A 27873-nucleotide genomic window follows, 5' to 3' on the forward strand; every position below is an offset into this window, starting at 1 on the left:
CGCCTTTCATATTTAGAAGTACGGCCATATGATGTTGTGTATGCATGCATAATAACTTTTTCCACAAGACCTTACATCGTTTCTATTCCTTTTTCACGGAGTAGACCTCTAAAGGTGAAATTATTCGGACAGATAGGCCATCTTACAATACTGCTCAGAAATGTGCAGTTGGTAGTATGAGCTTTCAGCAGCCCCAGCTTTATTGCTACATTTAAACCTTTGCTACTGGAAAGGTAGAAATGGTAGTTCATTTTTCTGCCCTCGTGACCACTTTCATACTTGGTGGTTTTATCCCTTGGTTTTGAGTTTGCAGCACACCTCCTGTGTCTGTGTGACTGACTATGGTCCATTTCCATCTTCTCACCTAACTCGTCATATGCATGCTTCCGTGTCCGCACAGTAGTAACGTGCAGTTCTGAGTGTAGTGTATCTGAGTCTTCTGTCCTTTAATGTTCTTTTCCACAGAAACCCATGTTCCACTAGTTTTCATTAAATGCAGCTGTTTTTAGGAAAACAATCAAACTTCATGTTTATTCACATTTATTGCATGGTCCAGGGCAATCTAACTGGTTTATATGTTTCCTGATCTCAACTGATTCCATTGTCTTGTACCAGAACTCATGTACTAGTTTTATGTAACTAGTAAGGCACATTTAATTTCACTGAGAAAGTACAGTGTGTTTTCCTGTTAAATCTTCACTAGAAATATCGATTGAAGTCTATTAGAACTTAAATTGGAAGATGTTTTCAAAGTATTTGGCGTTCTCAAGGATCATGGTATTTTCTTTTTTTCCTTTTGTAATATCCTTTGACAAAATCTTGATGGCATCTATTCATCCTGGTTGTTTTGTTTTTGAGACAGGGTTTCACTGCCTAGAACTCACAATGACATGTCTACCTCTTTGACCCCAGGATACTGTGATTAAACACATGTGCCACCACCCTTGGCCTTATTCATATGTATTTTCTAACTGTTAACTAGAATGTGGAATATGTGTTTGGTTTTCTTGCCCTTACACAACTGTTCATGAAACAGGGTTGTAGTGCCACAAGTGAGTGTCCGTGTGTTGAGGGCAGGGCTGGTAGGACCGTTAGGGCTCAGGCCTGGTGGGAGGAAGGTCAAGACCATTGGTACCATGCCTTCCAGGTGCGTGGGAATCTCATCTCTTGCTTTCTCTTTTTACTTCCTGACTGTCAAGTGAACACTGCCTACCCTGTGTGTTCTCACCTTGGTGCACTGCCCTGCCAAAACCTGCAGACACAGGACCAGTTGATCATAGACTTAAACCTCCATAACCATGTGATAAAATCCACCTTTCTGTGAGAGTGAAGTCCAGGCCTCATGCATGCTAGGCTGGCACTATCCTGCTGGCCCAGCATCTGCTCTGTGCTGCTGTAGCCATAGAACACTGATTTAAACAGACGTGCTTCTAAGGTAGCTGCTGTGGGGTTGTTCTTTCTTGGTTACGTTTTATCTTATTTCTGCTGAGAAATTGACTCATCTTGAGAGATAGTCTTTTTCCAAACAATACACCTTTTGAAGAAATTCTTATTTCCAGCATATTCTAAATGATTTTTATTCATTTTTGTTGTTGACATGAAAGTAAGGGTGAGGTGGATTATTTTTTTCTTGTGATGAGTCCAAGTGGTTATTACTTTCTGCTTCAGTTAAAGGCACCATTCCATTTTCTCTTCCCTAGAGTTCTGAAGGTAAGTAGAGTGTTCGATCCGTGGTGTCTCAGACCCCCAGGTTTTCAGTATCATGATTTCCCCGTGTCTGTGTGTGCATTCGTGATGCACATGCATCCCGACTGATCTTTGTTAAATGTCCTGGGTCCATAGGCTTCTAACTTTCCTGATGTATGGAAAACGTCGAGTTCTTATTCCCACGGGATCATGTACTTCCTTCCATCCTGAGCCTCGGAGGTGTGACTTGATGTTTTTTGAACAACTTTTCCAATTTTAAAACTCAATCTTCTGAAAATGCAATTGTTTCCTCTTTCAGACCTACCTCTCTTAGAAATAGGCATAATAAAACACGTCTTCTCGACAGCTGCATTGGCCTAGTTTGGTCTTCGTCGTGATGAGCACCATAACCAGAAGCATCTTGGAGAAAAAAGGGTTTGGCTTAAAGGCTCACATCATCAAGGAAAGCCAGGGCCAGCATTCATGCCAGGAGTCTGGAGGCGGGAGCACCACTTGCTGGTTTCCTCTTCCTACTTTGCTGACTGCCTTTCTTCCGTAGCCTGTGCCCTCCACATAAACCAATCAAACAAATGCACCCCACAGACATGCCCACAGGCCAGTGTAGGCAATGCCTCAAGTGAGGTCCCCGTCCCAGGTGTGTCATGGAGCTAATCATGACACAGCTAGGATTTAGAAACAAAAATATTTTAACTTGTTTCTTTGTGGACCCTAATTGAACAGCCCTAGCTACTGCAGGACTGTGTTAAGCAAGGTTCCTGCCTCCTTCCTGGGGGTGGGGAGGGGTGGGGAGGAGCAGTTAAGTGGCAGACTGTTAGTACTGTCTGCCTGGAATGCTTGGGCAGTGCAGGTTGAGGGCTATCGATATAGCTTGTCTGAGTTTCCACCCTTATAGTAGGTCTTTGTTCTAGTCTTAGTTCTTACATGTGGAAGATTTAACTTTGAAATGTCTTTCTGCTAATCGCATCATTTCATATTTTGGATCTCTTCCTATTCAGTGATATAATCTTGGACATCACTTGTAATCTTGTTTTTCTACTCTGTCAGCCTGGGTTGCTTACTGAAGATTATGGTTTTTACAATTTAGGATGTTGGGTTTTGTTATTACACGTATTGTGAGCCAGGCAATGGTGGCAAATGCCTTTAGTCCCAGCACTCAGGAGGCAGAGGCAGACAGATGGCTCTCCGAGTTAGAGGGCAGCCTGGTCTACAGACTGAGTTCCAGGACAGTTAGAGCTACACAGAGAAACCAGAGGCATTGGGTTACCTATAGCTGGAGTTACAGGCAATTGTAAACCACCTAACACTCTGGGATCCTCCGAACTCAGAGATCCTCTGCAAAAACAGTATGTTCTCTTAACAAGTGAACCATCTCTCCCGTCCCACTACATACTTTTTTAGAAGTGTTAGCTTCATTCTGGCTTGCTGTAAGCTTTGTGAAATTCCACCCATCCTTTATCTTAGATCAGCATAGCTTTACTGCTGAAGTTTGCCTGTGCCTTGCTCTGCATGTACCGTCTCTCATTGGGCTTCCATACTCCCAGCCTATAGACTCTGACAATTACTCAGTTAAGGTCTCTGGAAATTGATCTATCCTCAAAAGTTGTTTCCTACCAGACTTAATTTAATTTTTCTCTATGTATATGCAGAATAATATTGGTCCAAGCCTCAGTGGAATCTTGGAGACGTTCTAGAGCTTTCTCCCTGTATGCTGCCCCACAGCATCTGTATGCACATTGGTATTTTTCCTCTACTGTTGGGTAGAAAGATGTTACATTATGCTGCCCTCCCTCCCTGCCTGCTTGCTGCCTGGGGTCTGGAGACAGATGCTGGCCTGTTGTAATTATTTGTTAGTTGTGCTAGTTGCTTTTGTATAGCTGTAGTCCATGTAGCTTAAGGAAGAAGGGAGGGTTTAGTTTCAGGGACTTTAATCATCACAATAGAAAGCCATGGTGGAAACAGCTCTGTTCAGGATGGCAGGAGAAGCCTTCTTATATCTTGGCAAATCAAAAGGCTAAGAGAACTGTCCAGAACCCAAGGGCGGGTATAACCTAAGAAGGTCTAAGCAAGTGTCCTCTCCCCATTCAGATGCATGGCCTCTCTTAAAGATTGCACAGTCTCTCAGTATTCAAAAACATGTCTGTCTAGTGGGGAATGTTTTCTAATTCCAGCCACCACAAAAGAAAAGCAGGTGTTTGAAAAGAAATATGTATGTCTCCATAACAAATTTTATGTTATTGAATCACGGGATGACAGTGAAGGTCAGGGGTGCCAGTCCTTAATTCTCCGAGGCAACTTTGGCCCCTCTGTTTCTCTAAATGCCTGTGAGTCCCTGGATGATCTGTTTATGGTATGAAGGATAGTTCTTCCTGGGTCCAGTCATTAGCAGCTGATGACAGTTGTGTGATTTTACTGTGGAGCAGTGAGCAAAGAGCACTAGCAAGAGGTTTCCCATCTGGCTAAGGAAGTTTATTGGGGTTATTACAGGCCCAGCTGCATCACCCCAAAGCCTTGTTCCTGGAGTTCACTGCGCTACTTGAGGCAGCCACACAGCTCGAGTAACCTCTCCCTAGCACTTGCTGTTGCATAGTTCACCTTGAGGTGGAGCCCTGTAGGACTTAAAAGGGTGGGGGAACAGTCTGAAACCTAGGAAGTTTGCTTCCTTCCTGATTTCTCAGGTGCCCCCTTTTAAAATAGTGTTGCAATATGGAGGACATTGTTACACAGCAGTTCCTCCCCGGGGTGTTGAACTGCTGCCTCTGGGTTAGCTTTGTGAATAACTGTTGGATAGGTGAAGGCCCTTTGAGTGTTGTGAGCTTTAGGGCTATAGGAGTGAATGATACAGCACTGTCCCCACCCTCCCAGGCCTTCAAGGGAGGCCAGTGGTAAATATATATGAAAGTGTACTGAGAAAAACAACTTTCAGGGACCCTATAAAAGGAGTACTGGTGGTGATGGTGAGGGAGCAGCACAAGGTAGGTAGGTTCATGAAAGACTTGATAATGATGTCCAGAAGACCAGAACAGTTTAGCCATTTGAAGGTCTAGGGATAACCTTTACTATGCCCTGTATAAAGGCGGACTTTGGCATTGTTATTTTTATGAGGTATCACCTGTCCTGGTGTTTTGTAAACATTCTTCTCCATCACCTTATGATTGGCCAATAAAGAGCTGATCAGCCAATTAGCTGCACAGAAGAGAATAGGATGAGGCTTGCAATTTAAGTGGGAGGATTCAAGGGAGAGGAGAAAGAAAGAAAAGAGAGGGCAAGGGCCCAGGAGAAGTGGTGGCTACGGGATTCACCAGGAAGACACACATGGAACAGAGCAAGCCAGTGCAAGACTCAAACTTCAAGTAACAAGGGGCCTGTGGCTGGGAGGTAAATAGCTTAGCAGGTTATAATAGCTTAGGTCATCAGCTTGTTATTAAAAATACCAGATTTCTGCATCTATTATTAAGGAGCTATAGTGGGCTGGAAAAGAGGATGTAGAAATGCCCTGTTATATAGTAATAAAAGGAGCATAGACACACATACACACAAAGAATTGCAGTTACCTCTAGGACAAAGTATTCTAGCAGAGGAATAGTATGTTCAGAGGTAAAGAAATGGGACACATGCCTGGATGGGTACAAGAAGACCACATGGCTTAACTGTCCCAGTGAGAGCAGAGACACACAAATGATATAGGCAATCAGGATAGGCAGGGACTTACCTTGGGGTCAGTGATGTGGAATGTCAAAGCTCAATCTTTTATGAGCACTTCCTATCTAAATAATACATAGCTATGTACCTCATGCTATTCACAGATAGATAACAGGGTCCCCAGAATCTGGAGTTAGCAGGGCCCTCACGCACAGTAACCAATAGTTGTTGGTTGTTGGTTGGTTGATTAGACAGAATCTCACTGTGTAGCTCTGACTGTCATGAACTCTCAGAAATCTTCCTTCCTCTGTCTCCTAAGTACTGAGATTAAAGACATGTACTACCATGCCCAGTAAGTTGATTATATTTGCTACAGCCTTCAGTGATCCAGTTGTACTTTAAATGAGTAGTATGTACCACTTGTAAAAAGTAGTGGGTTTCATCATAGCATTGCTATATGTGTATGTAATGTACTTGATAGTTTAAAACACACACACACACACACACACACACACACACACACACAAAACCTTGCAACAGACTATCGCTCTTCCCTGTGAAGGTACTGCCTGCTCTGGACATCAGTTCCCATATACTGATCTCCAATCCTAGATGCCCCAGCCCCTCCCCTGAGCATGTTCCCATGAGTATTTTCACCCTCGGGGAAGCCAGTGTCTCTGACTCTCCTCAACAGAATCCCCTGTGAAGACCCCCTATCCTGCTAACTTGAGCCCAGTAGTTCAGAATCTCCCTATCCATTTCTCTGTTCTCCAGGAATTAGCTGATCCCGCTGACTCTCTCTATCTTAAAGTGAGTCAGGGAGTGGAAAGCCAAGGAAGAAGTGGGGACAGTGAGCGTAGACCAGGGAAGCCCTGGTAGGCACGCCAGTAGAGAATGGTGCTGGAAAGCACAAGTGGAAAGAGAGTGCTCCAGGCACGAGCCATTAGTACAGATTTTGAGCATTGCTTGGGGAGGATCTGGCAGAGAAGAAAATGAAGCCAAGAAGCTTTCAGAGGATTCCACAACACTCTGCCTGACAGGTGACATCAGCTGTTCTTCCCAGGAATACAAATCCTCTAGAAACACGTAGTCTGAATTTGTGCCACTGTTGAGAGAATTAACCCATTGAACAGTAGTGCTCTTTCCAGTGGGAATTGGGAAAATAAATTCTAATGTGGCTCACAGCCATTCTTATGAACAAATACTGTCCTGAGAGAGAGTGAATGCCAAGGTACCATTATACAAGCAAAAGCAAAAATATCAGTGTGTGTAAGACCCTGTGTATGTAGTATTCCTGCCTTTAATGGGGGAAAGGAGAAACACTTCATTTCTTTCCATATAAAGAGTCTGGAAGGACACCTTAGAAACCCTGGCTTCGAGTTCAGCAGCAGGGTAGGAGGCTTTTTAGCATATATCTTCCTATAGCTTTAGATTAGAGGATCGGAGATTGACACGGTCTCACCCTATCACCTCAGATATATGATGTGCCTGTCTCTGCCTCCTGGGTTCCAGGGTGGCCACTACATTCAGATTATTTTTAGATTTTTAAAATTTTTTATGTGTATGGGTGTTTTGCCAGCACATGTATCTGTGTAATATATATATATATATATATATATATATATATACAGCACAAAGAGTCTAGAAGAGTATAGGATCCTTTGAAATTGTAGTCACAATGGTTGTTAGCAGTGTTGTGGGCGCTAGGAACTGAGCTCACTCTCTCTACAAGAGCAAAAGGTGTTCTTAACCACTAAGTCATCTCTTCAGCCTCCGTTTTTAGATTCTTGAATCATATGCACTTATAACCTGTTTAGATTAATCTGTCAAAAAATTAAGTGAGAATGGTTTTTATTGCAAAGATTGAAGCAGGTGGTGGTGTTACCTCCTGTTGTATCAGTCAAGGTACTTTATTGTCTACTTTATTACAGTAAAAAAATGTTGAGGGTCAGTCAGTAGCTTAATAGTAGAGCGTGTGTCCAGCATGTGTGAGGCCCTGGGTTTGATCTCTGGCACTGAAAAGAAAAGTTGAAGAACCATGTGCCAAGATTGGTTGAAACAATATCCATGTTGATACTGAGGAGCACTGGTGCATGATGGGACATTTCAAGGAAAGGGCAAGCCATCTTTAGGTCCTCCCCAACCTGTGCTAATTTAAACAACTTGAAAGCTGAATGTCATGGCACATGCCTTTAAATTCTCACACTTGGGAAGAAGAGGCAGGGGAATCTCTGTGGGTTCAAAGTCAGCCTGGTCTACACAAAGAGTTCCAGGGCAGCCAGAGCCACATAGTGAGAACTTGTCTCAAAAAAAAAATGGCTTGGTGAAATGGAATGCGGTCCAGTAGACAGACCTAGGAGGCATCTTCTGGCACAGCATGAGGGAGAAGTCCTTGCTGTCTGATACGTACAAGGGACAGTAGCCACTTCTCCATAGACCTGTCAAAACACATGGCTTCATCTCCGTGTCTCTCTTGGTCCCTCTCAGATTTAGAACAAGGAACGTCGATTGACGAGATAGGAGATGGCCTTAGCTCTTCTGGTCTTTAAATCAGTCTCATTTCCATTTCAGTCTCAGAGCATGTGTTTTCTGTGAGACCCAGGCTCTAAGTCCCATTCTTTACAAGGCTCAGGTTTTGACGTTTTCTTTACAATACTTTTAGTGGTATGCATGTCCAACATTTTTCTTTTTGAACGCCAGATAAGCAAAATGGTGGTTTCTTTAAAAGTGAACTTGGGCAAGCCTCTAATTGGTGATATTCTCTAATAGCTAAGTCCTGGGTTTGCCGTGGGCCTTTGTCTAATTCAGAGGCCACACTGGGGACTGATTGGTGGTAGGACATCACAGACCACTGTGATTTCAAACTCTTGGCAGGTACATCACCATTCATGGATGCGCTAACAGCCAACGGAACAGTCACCATACAGACATCTGTAACAGGAGTGACAGCTGGGAAAAGGAAATTTATTGACGACAGAAGAGACCAACCTTTTGACAAGCGGTTGCGTTTCAGTGTGAGGCAGACAGAGAGTGCCTACAGATACAGAGATATTGTCGTCAGGAAGCAAGATGGCTTCACCCACATCTTGTTATCCACAAAATCATCAGAGAATAACTCACTAAACCCAGAGGTGAGAGACATGTCCTGGCCTGCTTTGCTGAGTGGCACTCTTGGTGATCTTTCTAAGCCTTCTGGGGAGATGACAGCTGCTTCTTGTTCGTCACAGTTGTGGCCATAGTGACACGTCACAGAAGGAGGATACTGAGGAGCCACTCCATCCTCCTGTTGTGGGGAACTGTGGTTTTGAAGTGGGGACGGTATCTGCATCCTTCCTGTCTTTGTCCCCCACCTCCCAAGGCATCTGTAGAGCATAGGGCAGCAGCCTGTGGTCTTCCTAAAGTCACAGGGAAGCGTGTATGCACGGACTCTGCCTTACCTAAAGTTTCATCAGAATCTTGATGGGGTCTTTATTCAGAGCAGATAGAAGTACCCTGGGTCTTAGTCCCTTTAAAGACTCTGACCATCACCCCCTGTACAAATGCCATCAGCATTGTAGCAGACACATGTTGTTGTCAGTAAGTACTTACTAAGTAGGGGAGCTTTCAGTGGCCCTGGGTAATGTAGTCACAGAGTTTGGAAACCAGTTCTATGAAGGATCTAGAATCCATGAATTTGCATTGTACCTCAGTTCTTATAGTTGTTTGTTTGCCATTGTGTACATTGTAGGCAAATGGGGTTCTGACCAGAATCACAAAAGGCTGGTCCTTGGTCCACTTTTAGACTGCAGGGTACCTTTGATGGTTCTCAGAGGTCATTTAAAGTGGTGCATACCCTCTGACACTGGTGCACCCCTACTCGGTACACTTACCCAGTAAATGATTTAGACTTCTGTCCCCATAGTGTTAGGTGGCTAAGAAAAAAACAGCCAAAAACCCTAGAACTGAACTCATTTCTTGAAGCTGGCTGAATGTGCCACCTGCTGTCCGACTTAGAAATTCCAGAAGCAGCCGTTTGCCTTGTCTTGTCTTGTCTGCTGAGAGCCACGGTGGGTGTAGAACAGCCAGGTGATGTAGATTCACATGCCTTTGCACCAACGATTATAATTCACCACAGTAACCTCAAACCATAAGCCCTGGTTAGAGAACATCAAAAGCATGCAGAGTATTTGCAGTCATGGCGGGTGGAGATCAGACTGGAGATGCATTTATCTTAGACCTAGACTGTCCCATTAAAAAGTGCTTCGTAGGATTCTGTGCCCACAGTGCTCTTGACCACTTGCACCTGTGGTGACTTCCAGGTGATGAAAGAAGTTCAGAGTGCCCTGAGCACAGCTGCAGTGGACGACAGCAAGCTGGTGCTGCTCAGCGCTGTGGGCAGCGTCTTCTGTTGTGGTCTGGACTTTATTTATTTTATTCGGCGCCTCACAGATGACCGAAAGAGAGAAAGCACTAAAATGGCAGACGCTATCAGGTACGTACAGATGGGGGCTTTCAGTGGTACGCTGGGGTGCTGCAGGGTACCAGTCTCTGAAAGAACAAGCCTGTATGAGCCTGGAATAAAGTGTACATAGTCCTCTGAAAGGCACTGGCAGCAAGATTAATCAATAAATAGTAATACTTGCCTTGTACCTATCGCAGATTCGTGGCTGGCTTCAGCTTGGGCACTTGGGTGATAACTTGGCCTGTATATTTGTTCTGTGTATTATCTCCAAACAGTAACACACAGATTGCTGTCTTCTTAAGTTGCCCAGGCTTTGTGACAGTCCCATAAGATCACAATGGGTGTGGTTCTTATTTTGTTTGTTTTGTGTTAGTGTAAGTAACGCACATTCTTATTTGTTTCTTCCAACCACACAGAGAAGTAGATAATGAGTTAAAACCCCATTTCCTTATACTTTCCCAGAAAATAGACTGTTTATTTGCATGTGTTCTCAGCCTTTTCTAAATATATTTTTAATTTTTTAAATGATGATAAAAATCTGTATTTTGAGACATATACCTTATAAAGTGGCTAAATCGTTTGAGTTGTCCCTTACATTTCTGTGGTGAGAATATTGAAAACCTTTCTTTTTCTTTTCTTTTGAGACAAGGTCTTTCTGCATAGACAATCAGACCTTGAACTTACGAACCTCCTGCCTCAGCCTTCCAAGTTCTGGGGTTATATCCAAGCCACTACCATGCCCAGCTTGAAATCCACTTTCTTCACCATTTTCAAGTCTACAGCATGTTTTTAGTTATCAACATGCCATTCTCAATTTAAGTGTTTTAAAATACATATGTACAAATAATGAAAGTTTTGGTTCTGCTACTTGGCGGCTTGCTTTTTCCCTGTAATATTAACACCTGGAGACACCTATTCCCTTCTGGTTGGTTTCTTGGCTACTATGTCCTAATAGTTCAGAAGCCTTCCCTAGACCCCACTGACAGCAAAGCACCTCTCCTTTACTGTGCTAATTACTGTCGCTCTTGTTAAAAGTGTCTTCATTTTTCAGAGGTGAATTTTAGTTAAAGTGAGTAAGGTCAGTCGCTAGCTCAGGAAGGTCTGTATTTCCCTGCCCACCTCTCTAGAAGGACGTTATCCTCACCCCCTTGTACCCTTTTGTGTTTACCTAATTTGTAGCAGATTGAAAATGCAAAGAATTGCAAGCGTGCAAGTGCAGAAAAGCAGCTTGGATCTTCTCCCAAACTCCTAGGTCCTTGTAGACTGGGGCTGAGATTCTGAGAGTCAGTGAGCTTAGCATCACCACTGTGGCACTCACTGGGCTTTCTTGTCCCCTGTAAGCTATCTGGAGACACCGCAGAATGGAGTGAGCCTTTGTTTGCCTTTCTGGATTGGTGGGTCTAGGGTGTGACAAATCATCTCTTTGACATATCACCCAGATTGTTCTCACAGATACTGCCTACAGGCCCTGTAACTCAGACCTTGACCTTACACAACATATTTAATCATTTTCAAAATTAATAGACAATGATTTAGGAGGTTACCCAACATCTGTTCCAAGTATGTCCAACCCATGGGCTACACGCAGCCAAGGAGAGCTATAAATGCTAAACACAAAATTATAAGCTTACTTAAAACTTAATGTTTTTTTAATAACTTAATTGCATAATTCTAAGGCATGAAATGTGCACATGACAGTATCATGTCGCAATGTCAAAAGATTGACTGTGACTGTTGACCATCTTTTTTGAGTATAATCATAACTTGATTGCTTTTTTCCCTCAGAATTGTGAGATCATATAATCTTACTAAATATTATTCCAAATTGTTATTTCTGATCTCCTAAATAACTTGGGGCTTATGATATAGTAGTAGATGGCACAGTCTTTGGAAATTAAATTGCTTGTTCAATGGGCCTAAGTCCCAGACAGATCAGTAGCCGAGAAACAACTGTATAGCAATCTAACACTTAGCAGTTGTGCCTGTGTCTCAGGGCTCTGCTCTGAGACAACAGTAGATGTTCCTCACGCTCGGCCCGCATTTGGGATCAGTGAGCATCCACTTGAGATTCATTTTTATACAAATCATCCTCTGCTCTGTAGCAGCTTTGAGTGTTTTTCCGTGGGCTCAAACTGGATCCATACAGAAGATGTGTGTTCTGGTAGCCCTGGCCTGATTTTTTTTTTTAAAAAAAAAAAGGATTTCTAGACAGTGTCTCATTGTTTGGGTTCTTTTTCAAGGTCCATTTACCTTCAGCTTCACTTGTGAACCTTCCTGAAGTTCACTCCTCCCTCCCTCCCTCTCCCCTCCTTCCCTCCCTCCCACCAGTGATAAGTTACTCTGGACAACAGCTGAGATTAGTGGTATTGGGATTAGAAAAACAGAAAAGAAAAAAAATCAAGACATTAATTCAAATAATCTCATTTCTTGAATTTTTAGATAATTTTAAAGGTTTATTTTCTTCATTTTGGTTCCCATCTTCCCCATGTCCACCATAAAACTGGATTGGTATTCTAATGAACACCCAAGTCCTACTTCAGCAGAACTTAGCTGTGTCTTTAAGCAAATACATTCTTGTTGATAGGAATTTTTCTTGATATACTTTGGCAGGTCAGATAATAAGCCATGCCAGATTCCGTTAGCCTTTCTCCTGTTCATCTGTGTTTGGTCCTGTAGTATCCCTTGTCTCAGATCCCGTAAAACTATGAGGCAAAGGGACTTCGTTGTCATGAGTTCCTAAAAGTGAGAGCCATGTTACAGTAAAATGTCCAGGACACTGGCACTATAGGCACAGGGGCCAGGAGTCTATTTACAGCCTCAGCTTCTGAGGTCTGTGGACCACCCCAGGAGCCACTTGTGTTGAAGGTGCCACTCTCTTCCCAGCAAGCACCTCTGCTGCTCCCTCCCAACCTCCGCCAGCATGACCTCCTCCACTCAGTCCTGTTTAACCCAGCAAAGAAGGCAGCGAACTGGCTGGTAACAATTCCAGGTCATTGTTGCTTCATTTTCCTCAGACAGTCCCCAGCCTTGTGTGAGATTATCTAACATTAGTAGTTGATTGTCTAAATTAGTAAATGTTCTTCCCATCAGGAATTTTGCTTACTACCAAGTTTTACCCAGCTCCTTCCCCTCAGGGAGCATTGTGTCTCATTGATGCTCACAAGACTAAGCCAGCATGACTCTGGGAAGCTCCTACTAGACAGGGTGCTGTGCAGGTTTTGGGATTTTCCATGTGGCCCTTGTCTTTGTCTGTTATTAAGTTCACACATCAGAGTGGTCACTTCCCACTGAAAAGGGGAGATCTCTGTTCCCGAAAGAGTCATCTCTTCAGCTGAAGTTATTCCAAGCAACAGTAAAGTTCAGCTTTTGGTTGTTATGCAAACATGTAAACGGGTATAGCAGTATTACTGTACAATTATTTTAGCCTTATGATTGTTCTTTTCATATTAGTTTGCCATCCCATTATGGTTTCTAGATCTCAACACTGTGGCAGCCACCCTGGGTACCTAGAGCACATATTTCAGAAATATCTGCTCCATGTCATAGAGACCACCATTTTAGCAGTCACCTCTCCAAAAGCTGTCAGGAACAACATTGTACATGTAGTACCACCCAAGGTTACTGATCCTTAATCCTCAGAAGGCAATAAAGACTCTGCTTGCTTCAGAAGCCTACTCAGAAGGTTGTCTGGCTCTCTTCAGATAGCAAGCCCTGTGTGATCTTTCTAATAGTGTGCCTCAGGCTTCCTCGTTTAAGCCTTAGTGCAGCTCATTCATTTGAATGAGTTAAATCTTGTCTAGTCGGAAATCTCACGAACTTTAGATGTCTTCTGCTTAGGCTGGGGTCAGCCTGGCGATAAGCTGCTAAAATCTGCAGGCCTTGGCTGGTTACCTCACTAGGGACAACTTAAACTGCTAAGTGTCATGGTTTTCAGAGAAGGTGGCTCATCACTCCGGTGTTTTACATTGGTGAGTTCTGGGAAGCAGTGAACAGGCATGGGTTTAAATTCTAGTCATGACCAGCTCCTCCCCATCATGGCTCATTCTGCCAGTGAGGGACTCCAGGCTTTATTTTTCTTCTTTTTCCTTTTGCTCTACTATGTTAAATCATAGCAAGTAACCATCTCTGAACTCATAGCCAGCTCCCAGATGTGGAGAGAGGGATCCTCAATGTGGTGTGACACCACTCATTCACATCCAGAAAGTGACTTGCTTCTCTAGCCATAGCCAGAAGCAAGCCCCCAGATAGCATTGACTGGTTTTGCTGGGCATGCACATGCCGGGGGTGGGGGTGGTTCTTGCTGTCCTTTGTGATCCTGCTGCAGTGGATCCTGTAGCACTTGGTAGAGTCCACCTGTAAGCCTCCGAGGACTTGGCGGCCTTGTTTGCCATCCAGTATCTCAAACCAGCCCATCTCTGTCTCCTGGAAGTCCTTCAATGTAGTGCAAGATAGATCCAGGTTATCTCCATATCACAGCTGTCACTAGTCACACACCAACACTAGATCTGACCCCATGCTTTCTGACACCTAACCCAATGTTGTTAACTCAACATCAGACATTCTTGGTGTCTCAAACCAAAGCTCGACAAGATCACTCCTTGGTTAGTTATGAGTCCTGAAATGTGAGTGGACTCCTGGATCTTCTGGGGCTGAGGAATAAGACATACTGGCTACAAAGCCCAAGCACCAACTACAGGCACTAAACTTGTGGCAACAACTTCCCATGTGTGGGAACTTGAAACTTTACATACAACATACAGCAAATAAACCCATGGCCCACAGCTTCAGAGAGCACCTTATGTAAATCTCATCTCAGTGAATTCCACAGAGTTTACGTCTTGGTTAATTGAATTCCATGATAGACTTTTTCATCTGGTAAAAAATGCAATGTTTTCAGTAATTCCCCATTTATTTTTTATTTTAGAAACTTCGTGAATACTTTCATTCAGTTTAAGAAGCCTATTATTGTAGCTGTTAATGGCCCAGCCATTGGACTAGGAGCATCCATATTGCCTCTTTGTGATGTGGTTTGGGCTAACGAAAAGGCTTGGTTTCAAACACCCTATACCACCTTCGGACAGAGTCCAGATGGCTGCTCTACCGTTATGTTTCCCAAGATTATGGGAGGAGCATCTGTGAGTACCATTTAAAACAAAATCATTCTAGAAGACATCCTGAGGAGATCTAGCTTGGTTATAGATGTTGTTGTACTCAGTGTATATAGCATGCCATTCTCTGGGGACTTCCCATACCAGCTGCACAGTTTGGTTTGGTTCATGGAATGCTATGAACTATGTACTATTGTGCACCGTTCCCTAGGAGCTTATGGTTCTGAATAGCTAGTATGGTATCCACTACCCATTGAAAAACGTTTACTCAGCATGCAAAGGTTTCCCCACTTTTATGGTTTTGCTTTTTAAAACTGTTTAAACAAATTCATCTGTATTGGTTCATGCTTATATTGTAGCTTGTGTTTGACAAGCGACTACAGATTTGAACTAAGAACTAAGGGGGGGAAAAACATGTAATGGATGGGGTTCTTCCAAAGCAGAACCCAGGCGACTTTAGCAGGACGAGCCTCAGACAGTAAGAATCTGGTGTTGAGCTGTTGAGACAGTCACACTGGATAGAAGAAGTCGGGCTGGGATACAGCCGTGGCCACACACATACACAAACACATGGAGCTCTGAAGCAAGTCCTGCCCTGTGGACTTGCATGGCTGCTCCGTGTCCATCATCACTGTGTGGGGCCTCACAGGAAGAGTGCTGCCCAATAACACAGTGACAGAGCTAATGCTTTCCCTGAGGAGCTGACAGCCGCCTGATAACAGCACCATTCCCAAATTGGGCAACAGACTTTTCTTGGAAGGAACCACAACCACTTGTCTCTGCTCACCATAGTCCATTCCCTTACTTCTGAGCTCCACCTCTTGCACAGTTGAGGGAAGGACATCTCTTTAATCCCCAAGTGCATCTTCCTGGAACAGACTCTGAAGAGGGAGACTAGATAATAAGGAGTTTCGATCAAAACCACCCAAGAATTTCAAAGAAGGGCAAAGATATTTGCTTCCTCTTGTTGGTTCGGTGGAAAGCCTAGCAGGTACTCCCTTATAGTGGTCAACTTGTAAATAGGGCACAGGGATCTCAAAACACTTGAGAAGATACAAAGACAACTGTAGCCTCCCACTGCAGACCCTCTGACAGAGCATCACTCAGTCCAGTCAACAAGAAAATCCCAGACAGACCCACAGTATGCTTGAGCGATGTTCCTGAGAAGCAGTAGGACATAAATGATGACAGGGCCCTGAGTGGCCTCTTGAGTGACAGAAAAGACATCAGTGTGGAAGCTGGCAAGATAAGTGGTAATTTTCTGGATCTTTGTCATTATAAAATGCAACCTGTCAAGGATGCAACATAGCGAAATGTAGGGGAACTTTTGAGACTTTTCCATAAGTCTAAACTTATTCATGTATTAAAGTATTTTTAATGGATTGTTAAAATGAAAACTAGTAGAAGAGACCAGCCTCCACAGCCCCTCTGGTCTCAGTGCCATGCAGGGCGCCTCCACAGCTCCCCTTTTGATAGCCCAGGTGTTTACTCTGCTGGGACATTTGTTCCCAAGGGCTTCAGCCCCAGTCACTGCCCCACATAGAACATAATGGCTGCAGTCGGTCAGGAGAAAACCAAGAACCTTCTGCTTTACTGAAGTGCCTCTTTGCTGTTAAAGATATGATGTACTGTCGATGAGGAAACAACACCTACTCATTATACCTCAAACACATACACAGGCCACACAGCCTTGTGGTTCTGTCATCCCTGTGTTTCCTCTGTGAAGGGTGTCTAGGCCAGTGCAGTGCAGACTGCCAAGCCTGATAAAGCCTGGTAGCCTATAAGCTGGGACAGGCTGAAGGTTTCTACCAGGAGCTGGTGTCCTTTGGAATGATTCCATGCAAATATCTCCATTGGGAGGACAGCAATAATAGCAGTCACATGACATCTTTGAGTCACTGCTGAGATGCTCTGCATCATATGACTATAGTTCCAGGACCACCATGGACAGCAACCACAACTGGCCAGTGTTAGTAGCCACACCCAATTCAGTGCCCCTTCCGTATGGACCTGATGCAGCAGGTTGCATTATTTCCCTCCCATTCCTCCCTCCTCTCCTCTATATACCTCTACCCTACATACAGTTGTCCCCAACTTTCAGGTGCCTGGCCACTCATCAGGGCCATATCTGGTGCAGGTCCATATTATCCTAACCTAGACTTGCTTGTCTGTGCCACGTAGATGATAGTACAGGCCTTGCATTTGTGGACATTTCATAGATGCATCCTTTGCTGCTAAGAGTGGCCCAGTCTTGCTCCAAAACACCAGGACTGAAGTGTAACCTTCCTGGCATTCACTACAACCTACATGGCATTTTGTCCCTTGTCACCAGCAGCAGTCTTGGTCTGACCTTCACTGAGCCTGAGGCTACTTCCTCCTTAGAGGTCTCCACCTTAGAGGCATCGCAGGAGCAAGGGCAATCTGTTCCCCCGGGGAACTTGCCAGGGATTTAAATTTGTGTCCCGGGAGAACTCCCAAATTAGTGATGCTGTAAGTCTTCTGGCAGCCTCCATGGGTCTTGGTTACTTTATGCTGGGATAAAATAACTGGCAAAGGCATTTTACAGAAGGAACTATTTGGCTTGTGGTTGGAGAGTGGTGGCAGCAGGAACTGGAGGCAGCTAGCCACATTGCATCTGCTATGGAGATGGAGTGGAGTGGAAATAAGGGCTGCTGCTTTGATTCCTCTCTAGGACCCCAGTGTATGGGGTGCTGCAGCCCACAGCTAAGGTGGGCGTTGTGGCCTTGGTTAACAGAATCTAGAAAACCCCTCACAGACTTACCCAAAGCTTTGTTTTGTGGTGATTCTAAATCCCATTGACAATAGGTATTAGCTCTCTTAAGCCCACTCCTTGTCAACTTGACAAGCAGACATCACTTTTAAGCTATAATTTTTAAGCTGTAACCTTCCAGTCCATGTCTTATGGCCATCTCATAATGCAAAAATGCATTTGGTCCAACTGTAGCTCTTCATGGTCTTTTAACAGTTTAAAAGTCCATGTCTAATCTGAAATTCAAGGTAATCTCTTATACTATAAAAGGAAAAGCTAGTTCTAGCATGTAATAATAGTACAGGATAAGTACATTCCAACAGGGAAGGATGGAGGCTCATGACTGAACCTGTCCCACATCTGTCATCTGGCATTGATAATAGAATTGTCTAGGCTACGAAAGGACTAGGATTACCAGACCCCACTCCCAAAACTCTGCTGCCTGCAGCACGCACAGTCTCATGTTCCTGCCATCTCCTGCATCCCGGAATCATCATTACAACTGAGACTTCATATTCGGGTCCATGTAGTAGCCTTGTTCAGGGGCTCAGATCCTGCCAAACACTGCCTGTCTCTGAAACCATGGGACAGACTGGGTGATCCTGTCAATCAGAGTCAGGTACTATACAGACAGTGCTGCCAAGTTCTGCTACCAGCCCTTAGTGGGTGAAGACTGGTCCCTGTAAACCAAAGCTCTAACGGCACCTGTGCTTTGGCTGCTTAGCACCCACAAAAAGCACTTTTGTAGGCAATTGTTTTTGATCAGAGAAATCATTCTTCAGCATTCTCAGTTCAGGCTCTCTTCTCAAATGAATCTGCCTTCTGAGAAGTTAGAGTGTTCCAAGTGAGGCCTTCCCTTCAGGACACCATTCCTGATGTTTCAGTGCAGAGGGCCAGGTTTCTCTTTTAACAGTTGCATCTGCCTTCTCTGTTAATGTTAAACTCGCTCATGTCCTTTTCTTCATTAACCTTCATACTTTTAATGTTGTTTCTGCTCCACATCTTGTTCACTGTGTGGACCTGTATGAGAGCTGTGAGCAGAAGCCATGCCACCCATCAGCATGCTGTATGTCTTGGTATTTCCTCCAGCAGACAGATGAATCCACTCTGTATTGAGCGTCAGTCAAGTTTTAGAGTATGAGTGGAGTGCATCCAGATCACTGGCCAGAATGTCACATGAATGACCTTTCGCCTGGTTCCCTATAGACTTCAGGAGCCAGACCTCCACTGTCCCACTTCTCCCTCAGCACTCTGGTCTTCCAAACTCTACCAGAATAACTAACTAAGCCCTTCTTACAGCATTCTAGGGATTCCCTAGCCCAAAATCTAACCACATGGTCAGTGTTGTGGGAGCTTAAGGTACCAGTCATACTGAGGAGAGAGATGGGTGTTCCGTTTCTTGATTTTAGTCACTGCAGGATCCCATCCCAGAGTGAAATGTCACCCACATTTAAGGTGGATCTTCTGACTTTACTGACGTAAAAATCCTTCATAGACATTTGTTTCCAAAGTGACTTTAAATTCCATCAAGATTAACAATCACATGTCATTCATTACCAATAAAATCAATTTTAGGTTTATTTTGAGCTGTTTCTAAAATAGATTATTTGCCAACAGTTATTTCTAATTCTGGCAATTAAAGAATCTTGCTACCTACCTACTTTGAAAGTCTGGCAGTGTATCCTCCCTGTGTAGACAAATGCCTTGTGTAGACAGATGGTGGGTAAGGTGCACATGAAGAGCCCATCTGAAAGGAGGATTGAATAGTCTCAGACAGGCATATACAACTTAGCAGCTGCATTTATAGAGCCCCTGAGCCAAATGCTGTCAGTGTGGGGATCTCAAGAATTCACTAGCACTGGGCCATTGACATGGCTTAGCAGGTATGCCTGAGAGCTATCCTTGGATGGACATGGTAGAAAAAGACTAACTCTGCTCTCAAGAAATACATTGCAGCATGCATGCTCACATGTTCTCGTCCTCTCTCTCTCTCTCTCTCTCTCTCTCTCTCTCTCTCTCTCTCTCTCTCTCTCTCTTGATCAAATAAATATAATTTTAAAGTTTAAAGAATTCACTAGTCTTGGAAATTTTCCTAATTGGCTTGAAGTCAGTCCCTATGAACGCCTACTCTTTAGATGGTTTCCTTGGTAGATAAGTCCAGAACAGTAATTGCTCTTTGTCTCAACTTGGAATCTGATTGTATAGCTATTCTCAGCTGTGGCCATATTTAACATATAAAATCAATTTTAGGTTCATTGTGAGCTGTTTTTAAAATAGATTATTTGCCAACAGTTATTTCTAATTCTAGCAGTAAAGAATCCTGTCACCTACCTACTTTGAAAGTCTGGCTAGAGACATTTCGAAGAGATACTGGTCATTAGAAGTCAGAATTGCCGAGCTGGAGAGATGGCTCAACAGTTAAGTGAGTGTGGCTCACAACCATCTGTAATGGGATCCAATGCTCTCTTCTAGTGTGTCTGAAGACAGCTACAGTATACTCATATACATAAAATAAATAAGTTACAAAAAAAAAGTCAGTATTGCCAGCTGGGCAGTGGTGGTGCACGCCTTTAATCCCAGTACTTGGGAGGCAGAGGCAGGCAGATTTCTGAGTTCGAGGACAGCCTGGTCTACAGAGTGAGTTCCAGGATAGCCAGAGCTATACAGAGAAACCCTGTCTTGAAAAAGAAAAAAAAGAAGAAGAAGAAGTCAGTATTGCCACTCCATGTCCTCCTCCAGCACAGGACCCTACCCCAAAACACTCACTGAGTCCGGGATGTCCCCAGAATCTGAGGAACCACTGTTCCAGACCCAGCCACACACAGTGTAACTTCCCACCTTGTGAGCAGAGGATTTGACTGAAGCCTGTGCAGCAAGTACTGAATGCTTTCGAGGTGACTCGCATTGTGACTGCTAAAGGGATCTACTTCTTGGGGTGGCGTTTTGGTGTGTGAATTTTCAGAGGCCTGCTTGGGTGGGGCAAGTTTGGCTTTCCCTACTTGGAGTATACAAATTCTGTCTGGAGAGTTTACTGAAGGCATACCACTGTGAGGAGAAAACAGCCTGCAGGGAGACCTGCTGTGTGAGCTCCTCAGTGTGTCCCACAAGGGCCAGACACTGGCTTGCTTAGCTGCTGGTGGGGAGTCTACCATCCAGCACCCCACACGGCATCTATGGAGTACCTTCCATGCACCATACACCTTGACATTGTTCCATTTCAAGAATCCACACATCTGTGTACTCAGGAAACATTCAGGGCCAGTATAGTAGTTGGCACTTGGGGTAGCCTTTGCTAAAGGGAACAGAAAGAATGGCCCAGGCTTAAACACTGGCATGTGGGGTGTGTGTGTGTGTATGTGTGTGTACAGAAGTGTGAGCGCAGGAAGGCTTGCCAAGCCAAGGACTGATTTCAAACCCTACCAGCAGTGTGATCTGCCCACCTTCCTCCCCACAGTTCTAAAACTTCCCATCTTAAAACCACAGCAGATTGGCAGGGTAGGGCTTTGTCTATTTAGTCTGCCCAAGAAAATGGGTTTTTTTAATGGGTTTTTGTTAGATCATCATTGGGTAGATTTGGATTGCAGGTTATTATGATTTCTTGGTTCTTCAAGCCTTTGTCTGAAACCGACTGCCTGTTTAAGTGGAATGCATCGAATCAGCCCTGTCTCTTACACTCTTGGATAAAATTTAAAATTTCTTTCATTGTCCTGCACATTCCAACCATATGAAATGGGAGGGAAAAACACAAACCATAAAAGACTGTCTAATAACAAAAGGCTGTGGAGCCAGGCAGACCAGGAGATGGGAGATGAGCTGCCAGGACAAAGTGTAGGCCAAAGCAGAGACGGTTGTGAGTGGCCCAAACAGGCAGCTCAAGGAAAAGAGGTTGACACAGGAAGAAAGCCATGCCAAGAACTGGGAGCTGCCATCCAGAAGGCAGAAAGAGCAGGAGGGTCATGAGTTCAGTGTTTCTCTGTGTCTCAAAAGCGGGGAAGAAGGAATGACAGGACAGATCAAGACCACAGGAGAGCCAGGAAGAAGTGCTCAGGCAGCCTTGCTGAGCCTGGCAAGCTCATCAGTATCTGCTGTCCTGAGGACACACTTAACTTAATGACTGAGTGGTGGTGTCATCACTAAAGAACATCCCAGGTACTCTGGAACTCTTGTGGGGGGCTCCTTTCATCTCCCTGGAATATTCCTATGGAGAAACTATCTTTAACTACCAAAATAAGGCCACATCAGGGGGTTTTTTGTTTGTTTGTTTTTTGGTTTTTTGAGACAAGAGTATCTCTGTGTAGCCCTAACTGTCCTGGAACTCACTCTGTCGACCAGGCTGGCCTCGAACTCAAAAATCTGCCTCCCAAGTGCTGTGATTAAAGGCATGCGCCACCACTGGCAACACATCAGGGTTTTGTGTATGTTTATCGATCATCTTCTCACTGACAGGCTGTCCATTCAGAGAACATCCTAAGCTTCTGAGCTTGTACAAGACTGAGCTCAAGCTGCCTGCTCCTCTTTAGACAATATACTCACAACCTCCCAGACTCTTCTTGTCTGCACCCATGTGCGCGCACACACACACACACACACACACACACACACACACACATACCTGCTTACAGTCTCTGCCTTGGTAGAAGGGCAGCGAGTCAGCTGCCACACTTGATCTCCAATGTATGTTGTTTGCTCTGTGCAAGACTCAAATACTCAGTATGATCCAACAGTTGTATTTGGTCACTGTAAGGTCTCTTCATTGTTTTTGCCTCTTGAAAAGGGGGGTCATCTGGTATGTGTTTACCTAGTGTGAGAAGCTTATGACCCAGGTCATCAGGACCACTGGGGCCTCCGCAAGATATATCTGTGCAAGGCAAAACATAGTTCGGCTGTGGTCACATGAGCTGTTCTACAAACTGTTGGGCAAATCCTCTCTGTCTTAGTCTGCCTGTGCTAGCATTAGTGATATGACATCTGTACACCTCATGCCAGGGCTTGACCTTGGCCTTGAATCCAGTATATACCTCTGTCATTTTTAAAAGCAAAGTTGTATTAGTTTTATCCAGTAAATCTAAAAGTAACTGAAACCCTCTTAAAATGAACACCAGTAACTGAAGCATACTCAGTTCCCCCTGGATAGTCTCTGACAAGTGTGGCTTCTAAAGTGACCCCTTCAGCAGTGACATGCCACTATCTTTAGAACATTTGTGGAAAATACATAGTTTTATGTTGGGTTAAGTTCCTTTAGAACACAAATTATCCACTCTTGTTAATGGCTCAGATCCTGGTTATGTTCTAAATGAGTTCACTTGTATGGGAAGAAGAAACTCGGGTGAAGGGGAAGTTACACCAGCAACCTCAAACTTAACCACAAAACAGCCTCAAATTTGGATTTTGTCCAAGTCCTTGTGAATCTGAATGACATCATGAAGCAAGTGTTTTTCTTCTTTTTTTTTTTAAACTGGCCCATGGTATTACTCTTTCCACCCACCCACTTGGCCATGGTCCATCCATGGTCTGTGACCGCTAGAGGATACAAGGTAGAGTCTGACAAGCTCAGAACGCCATCCTCAGCCTGTGTCTCCGAGGGTTGAAGTTCCAAGACTTCATCTCCAGTGTCTCACCACATGTCAACTCTTTTCCTTTTAGGCAAATGAAATGCTGTTCAGTGGACGCAAGTTGACCGCACAGGAGGCGTGTGGCAAGGGCCTGGTCTCCCAGGTGTTTTGGCCAGGAACCTTCACACAGGAAGTCATGGTTCGAATCAAGGAGCTGGCCTCTTGTAACCCAGTTGTAAGTCACAGTATCTTGTCTTATTTTGTTTTGTTTTTTAAAGTAATGAGTGAAAAAACCTTTTCTTCCACGGAGATTAAATTAGACTGGTAGCATGTTCCAGATGTGTTCACCTGGTGTTTCTTGTGGAAATGGACACCAGGTTGATATGTCCTGTGCACGGCTACCACATCCAGTGCTAACCATTTCCTACCATCAGCAGAGTCCTTTTGTGCGATCACATGCTTAGGTACACATAGGTGGAGGTCTGGGTTTCCGTGAGTGTTCCCTCCTCATTCATTGCATTTAATGACGCAATGTGTGAAGTGTTTTATCAGTCCAATCAACTCTCACCTAAATTTGTGCAGATAGACAAGCAGCCATTACAGTTAAAATTAAGCTATGGTTTGTTTAGAAAATTACATCCGAAAGCACTCTGGGGATTTTCCTTGAGCCTCTACCCGCTATGGAGTGGGGTATCTCTGGGTTCTATGCCATCCCACAGCAGTAGTGGTACATCAAGGCTGGTCCAGAGGTAGGTATGGGTCTGTGTAACAAGTCATCTCAAACAAGTACCTTGAGCTGTTTGAAGTTTCAGTGTCCAATGTTAAATATCCTGACATCCCTCTGTACCCACCATGCCTCCCTCCATGGAGAGCAGAATCTACAAGTGCTGAAATCCCTACACAACATGGCCTGCTATAGTCTACGTGTACCTCTGCATACACTTCAGGTCATCTCTGTAGATGACTTCTGGTGCCTGTTGCAGTGCAGTGCTATGAGTAAAGGCTGTGCTAGATTTTGAGGTGGGAAGTAAAGTCTGTATTTAGCATGAGCATTGTTTAGTTTTTCTGCATATTTCCAGTCCAGCATTGTTGAGTCCCAGGGATGTGGAACTTAGATACGCAGGGCTAACTGTGCTAAACCGTGATAGCACTGGCATGTAATAATTTAGTGGTTGCTCTCATGCATCTGAGCAAAGTTTTAGTGCCTATAAACAGCCGACCCTTACTAATGGTTCCTCACTGCTACAGGTCCTGGAGGAATCCAAAGCCCTGGTACGCTGCAATATAAAGATGGAGCTGGAGCAGGCCAACGAGAGAGAGTGCGAGGTGCTGAAGAAGATCTGGGGCTCTGCCCAGGGCATGGACTCCATGTTGAAGTACTTACAGCGGAAAATCGATGAGTTTTGATTGGCAAGCTGAGCGGGACATCAGTGACTCCCACTTGCTACGTCATCCTTCACAGTAGCTCGTGCTTGGAGGCAGAACTGGAAACACCCAAGCTATTTATTGCCGAGGAGTTTTTAAGTACTGTAACTTTAAAATAACTACAAAGCTTCTTTGTCTAAGCGTCTTTATTTTATACTCATGTATACACAAGTATAAAAATGTCATTGAGCACTAGGGTCCTCCTGGAAGCTCTAATTTTCTTGGAAGCTAGATGTGGATTTTTTGTTTTTAAAAGGAATTATGTTTTCATTTTGGGTGACAGAAGAGTTTAGAATAATGTTTGTTTTACTCTTTTTTTTTTTTTTCTTAAATCTAGATCACAGACCCTAAAGAATACTAGCCTGCCTTGACCCCCTCCCTCTACTGAAACATGTAGAAATGTTTGAAATATGTTCCTGCCTCTAGGGGGAAGGGAGAAGTGCGAGTACCTCAATGCTGAAAACAGTTCTGATCAAAATTAAGACCAACCTTGTAGGAAAAGCATCCCTGATGGAAATCCCACAGGTGGTGGGTTTGTGCTTAGACCACCGACTCTACCTTTCTTAATGTCCCGCTCTTACCCAGCCACCATGAAGAAGCCAGTGTCTCTGGAGGAAAGCGGGTGGTCCAGTGTCTGGGAGTCACTCCATAGCTCAAGTGTTACTTGTTAAGTTATGAGTTAGCGTTAGTGGGTTTAAATAGTTTTTCTGACCCTTTTGAAAAAATAACTACAAAAGTACTTCTTTTGGCTGGGTGAGAACTACTACTTTGCATAGTTTTGTTTGTCTATCTGCAGATATGATTGATGTATTACACCAAAAGTATTTTTTATGTTTATAAAGTGTAATTTTTAGGCTCACTTAGAGTATATTTTATTTAATTTAAAATTCTCTTGGCACACTATTAAATACATAAACTCCTTTCAGAACAGAAAAGAACTACCTTATATTTGACATTTATTACCCATGGTCTCTGCTTTTACGTCTGCCATATACTGCGCACGGTTTCGTGTTCACAAGTACCCCATGGTGTGGGGACTAACTACAGATGCCTGTTACTACTAAGGCTTCTAGGCTTGCAATCATATTGAATGTATGAAGACTGAAATAAAATCAAAACCTTATTTTTGTACAGTTTTGAAGTTTATACTCAGAACTGACGCCTCCCGGCCGTGTGGAGCGCTGTGCAGTGTGTGTGTACATCCGTCTTTGCCTTGGATGGATTGGGACAGTATTTTTGCATCTGTGGGACCTACTCTTTGGTTCAGTAGTTTGAACTATATATAAACTGTACACTCTGTAAAGTTTTTATAGAATAAATATTCAGCTGTGAAAACTGGTTAAATAAAACTAATATTTCTTAACACATTGGGAGTGTTTCTGCGCATGGCCTTCCCTTCTCAGGTTTCCTGTGGAGGTGCTTTCTCTGGGGTTTTGTGAGGTTCCCATATCCACAACCCACTGTCTACTACTCCTCCTCACATTCACGTGGCTGCTGCAACTTCTCTAAAGGAAGCCTATCACTTTCCTGTCTTAAGATGTGAGTCTCCTGAACCTTGTGAGAAATTCCTCTAATTTGTGCCTTAACAAATGTGTGGGTAGGTATTCCTGAGTAGAGACTTTTGGGATAATGGCATCCCGGGGGGGAGTCCAGAAAGGAAGGGAGAGACCTGGGGAAGTTGGATACTTCCGTGCTGGGGCACCACCTAGGACTAAAGAGCAAGGCAGACATTGAGCACAATGTCATTGAGCACTGGTCTTCCAAGTTATTGTATGAAAATGAGGCTGGGAGCCTTGCTTAGCCGTTGGTAGCCATACCCCAGGAAAAGTATCCTTTATGCCTAACTCACTACTTCTTGCCTGAGGATGTCCAGACAGGATAAAAATTGGTTCTGCTCAGTCAAAACTGTGTCTTTGAATTGTCCGGGTGGCTTTAAAAGCAAAAAAAGGACTCCCTACCTATACAAGGCTCCCTGACCAGGTATCTGGGAACCTCGGTAGCGCTGGTCAACTTGTCAGCTCTCCAACATAGAGAAGATTAGCCCTTTTTGGCATACAACCCCTTGGGTAGAAGAGATGGGCTTGTAAAGGCTGAGTGGATAGAGGCCTGGCTGGGCTCAAAAATTTAAACTTTATGCATTGAGCTTAATAAGAAAATTATAGTCTGTCAACAATCTGTTTCTACATCATTAGAAGATGTACCAGTCAAGCATTTAAAAAGGACCCTTGATAAGTTACTTAGCCAACTGTACCCCAGGAGGCCTGTGCTTGTCTGTCCCTGTCCCTCCAGACAGTGTTTTAGACAGTTTCTGAAATACGTGACTGCTTTGGTGGAAAGGGCACTGGGTGATTTTAATATTTAGAACTTAGCTTCCTGACCACCCAGTGATTCAGGGATCCAACCAAAACAGAGAAAAACATACCTAACAACAAAAAGTGTGGTGTCCAGGCGCTGCTTCACACCAGGTGGAGAAGCTTGCGGGTCCAATTCTTCCCTTGGAGTGTTCACTCTGCACACTGAGCGGGAAAGTGTAAAGCTAAGTCCTGAATGGGTGGGTCCGCAGGATCCCAGTGAATGCGGGTGGTGGGGAGGGGAGACTCCTGAAGACTTTAGACAATAGTCAATGAATCAGCTTGTGCTCCTTATTCAGGATGACCAAGGACTATATAAACCTTGGAGAATGGAAAAGGGTTCTTAGGGTGAAGTTTCCTTGCCTGAGGTTTAATGTTCTGGGGATACCTCACTTGCTTGGAGAGGTGTTCTAGGAAGTTGAACTTGACATTCCTCAGGTAGAATGTGGAGGTTAGGCTCTCTAGATAAGGTAGAGAAGGAAAGGGAGTCTGCCATTTTTTGCTGAGCCCAGGGGAGCTATGTGGACAAGGTAGACTTCAACCTTAGGTACCAAGGTTTCCCAACATGTCCTTGCCTTTGTCCTCCAGCCCCTAAGATTCGGAGAACATGCTTTGGCCACGGTGTGTGTGTGTATGTGGGTAGATAGAACCACTTTGGAGTCAGGTCTTTTCCACCTTTACATGGGTTCTAGGAACTGGGCTCAGCTTGCCAGGCACAATTGTACTGCAAGCTCCTTCCCTCATTGAGCCCTCTCACTGGCCCACTATCCCAACTTTTACAACCGAGCTCCAGACTCCAGTACAATTAGATAACCTTTGCCTTCTTGCACGAACTATCACTCGCTGTCTTAAGCTCAGGGATGGAAGTCACCTGGGCTGC

General features: G+C 44.2%; 1 protein-coding gene across 8 annotated transcripts in view; it reads left to right on the forward strand.

Moving 5' to 3' along the window:
* Cdyl (chromodomain Y like) overlaps positions 1-26007 on the forward strand; it is a 204267-nt gene extending 178260 nt beyond the window's left edge. For all 8 annotated transcript variants that reach the window (XM_031358726.1, XM_031358727.1, XM_031358729.1 and 5 more), the window contains 5 exons: positions 8221-8477; positions 9645-9817; positions 14712-14922; positions 23309-23452; positions 24466-26007. In XM_031358726.1, the coding sequence (XP_031214586.1) occupies positions 8221-8477; positions 9645-9817; positions 14712-14922; positions 23309-23452; positions 24466-24624 (944 nt within the window). In that variant the 3' untranslated portion in view covers positions 24625-26007. The remainder of the gene's footprint in view (positions 1-8220; positions 8478-9644; positions 9818-14711; positions 14923-23308; positions 23453-24465) is intronic.
* The last annotated feature ends 1866 nt before the right edge of the window (positions 26008-27873 follow it).

This window comes from Mastomys coucha, unplaced genomic scaffold, assembly GCF_008632895.1.
Source record: "Mastomys coucha isolate ucsf_1 unplaced genomic scaffold, UCSF_Mcou_1 pScaffold7, whole genome shotgun sequence".
Lineage (NCBI taxonomy): Eukaryota > Metazoa > Chordata > Mammalia > Rodentia > Muridae > Mastomys > Mastomys coucha.